General features: G+C 40.7%; 1 protein-coding gene across 2 annotated transcripts in view; it reads right to left on the reverse strand.

The window, feature by feature from the left end:
- zgc:85858 (stress-associated endoplasmic reticulum protein 1) overlaps positions 1-1,225 on the reverse strand; it is a 10,928-nt gene that overhangs the window by 7,989 nt on the left and 1,714 nt on the right. For both annotated transcript variants that reach the window (XM_014032432.1, XM_014032433.1), the window contains exon 2: positions 874-949. In XM_014032432.1, coding sequence (XP_013887886.1) covers positions 874-949 — 76 coding nt within the window. The remainder of the gene's footprint in view (positions 1-873; positions 950-1,225) is intronic.

A 1,225-nucleotide genomic window follows, 5' to 3' on the forward strand; every position in this document is an offset into this window, starting at 1 on the left:
TGTTTACATGTTATTCATGTCTTCTGACATGTTTACATGTTATTCACATGTCATCTGACATGTTTACATGTGATTTACATGTCTTCTGACATGTTTACATGTTATTCACATGTCATCTGACATGTTTACATGTGATTTACATGTCTTCTGACATGTTTACATGTTATTCACGTCATCTGACATGTTTACATGTGATTTACGTCATCTGACATGTTTACGTCATGTGACATGTTTACACATGATGTGACATGATTTTAACATGCCATCTGACATGTTTACATGTGATTTACATGTCATCTGACATGTTTACATGTCATGTGACATGTTTACACATGATGTGACATGATTTTAACATGTCATCTGACATGTTTACATGTGATTTACATGTCATCTGACATGTTTACATGTCATGTGACATGTTTACACATCATGTCATGGTGTTAACATGTTATGACATGTAAACATGTCAGATGACATGTGAACCATCCACATGTTAATTAAAAGTGTCTGAAGAACATTGCTTTATCTCAAAGATGTCCTGAAGTCATCAGAAGTAAGATGAAGATGAAGAGGAAGGAGAACTGACTGTTCTGTCTCATGACTTCCTGTCTGATAAAAAGTGACAGGTTGTTTGTTTTACTTCCTGTTTTGTTTATGTTATCTCTGTGTGTCAAACCACTTCCATGGTAACAGGAAACCAGTGACATGATCTTTTTTGTTCTTCACTTCAGTTTGTGTTCAGAAATTAAATGATCTTTTTCTTTGCTTTCAGTTCAGTTCTGGACCAGAACCAACGGTTCTAGAGTACTGATCCGATCACACACTCTACAGACAGAACTGGTTCTGACCCAAAGCAGCTGCAGAAGAACTCACCTGATCCACAAACCACAAAGACGAACAGCGCCAGCAGCCAGGGACCCACCGGGGACTTCTCCTCGTTTACCGGTCTCTGAAAAACACAAACACCATCTGATGTCTGGGTTCTGCTTCAGGAACCYGGGTCAGAGAGCCGGGTCAGAACTTTGTCTCAGTGAAASCRCAGTTTGGGKCAGAACCCTCCTGATGGATCTGAACAGTTCTCATCACTGCTGCGTTTTAAACCTGCACCTTACAGAACCAGCAGGTCCAGGTGGTCCTGATGTGGGTCTGTGTGCACACACACACACACACACACACACACACACACACACACACACACACACACACACACACACACACACACACA

This window comes from Austrofundulus limnaeus, unplaced genomic scaffold (assembly GCF_001266775.1).
Source record: "Austrofundulus limnaeus strain Quisiro unplaced genomic scaffold, Austrofundulus_limnaeus-1.0 Scaffold1446, whole genome shotgun sequence".
Taxonomy (NCBI): Eukaryota; Metazoa; Chordata; class Actinopteri; order Cyprinodontiformes; family Rivulidae; genus Austrofundulus; species Austrofundulus limnaeus.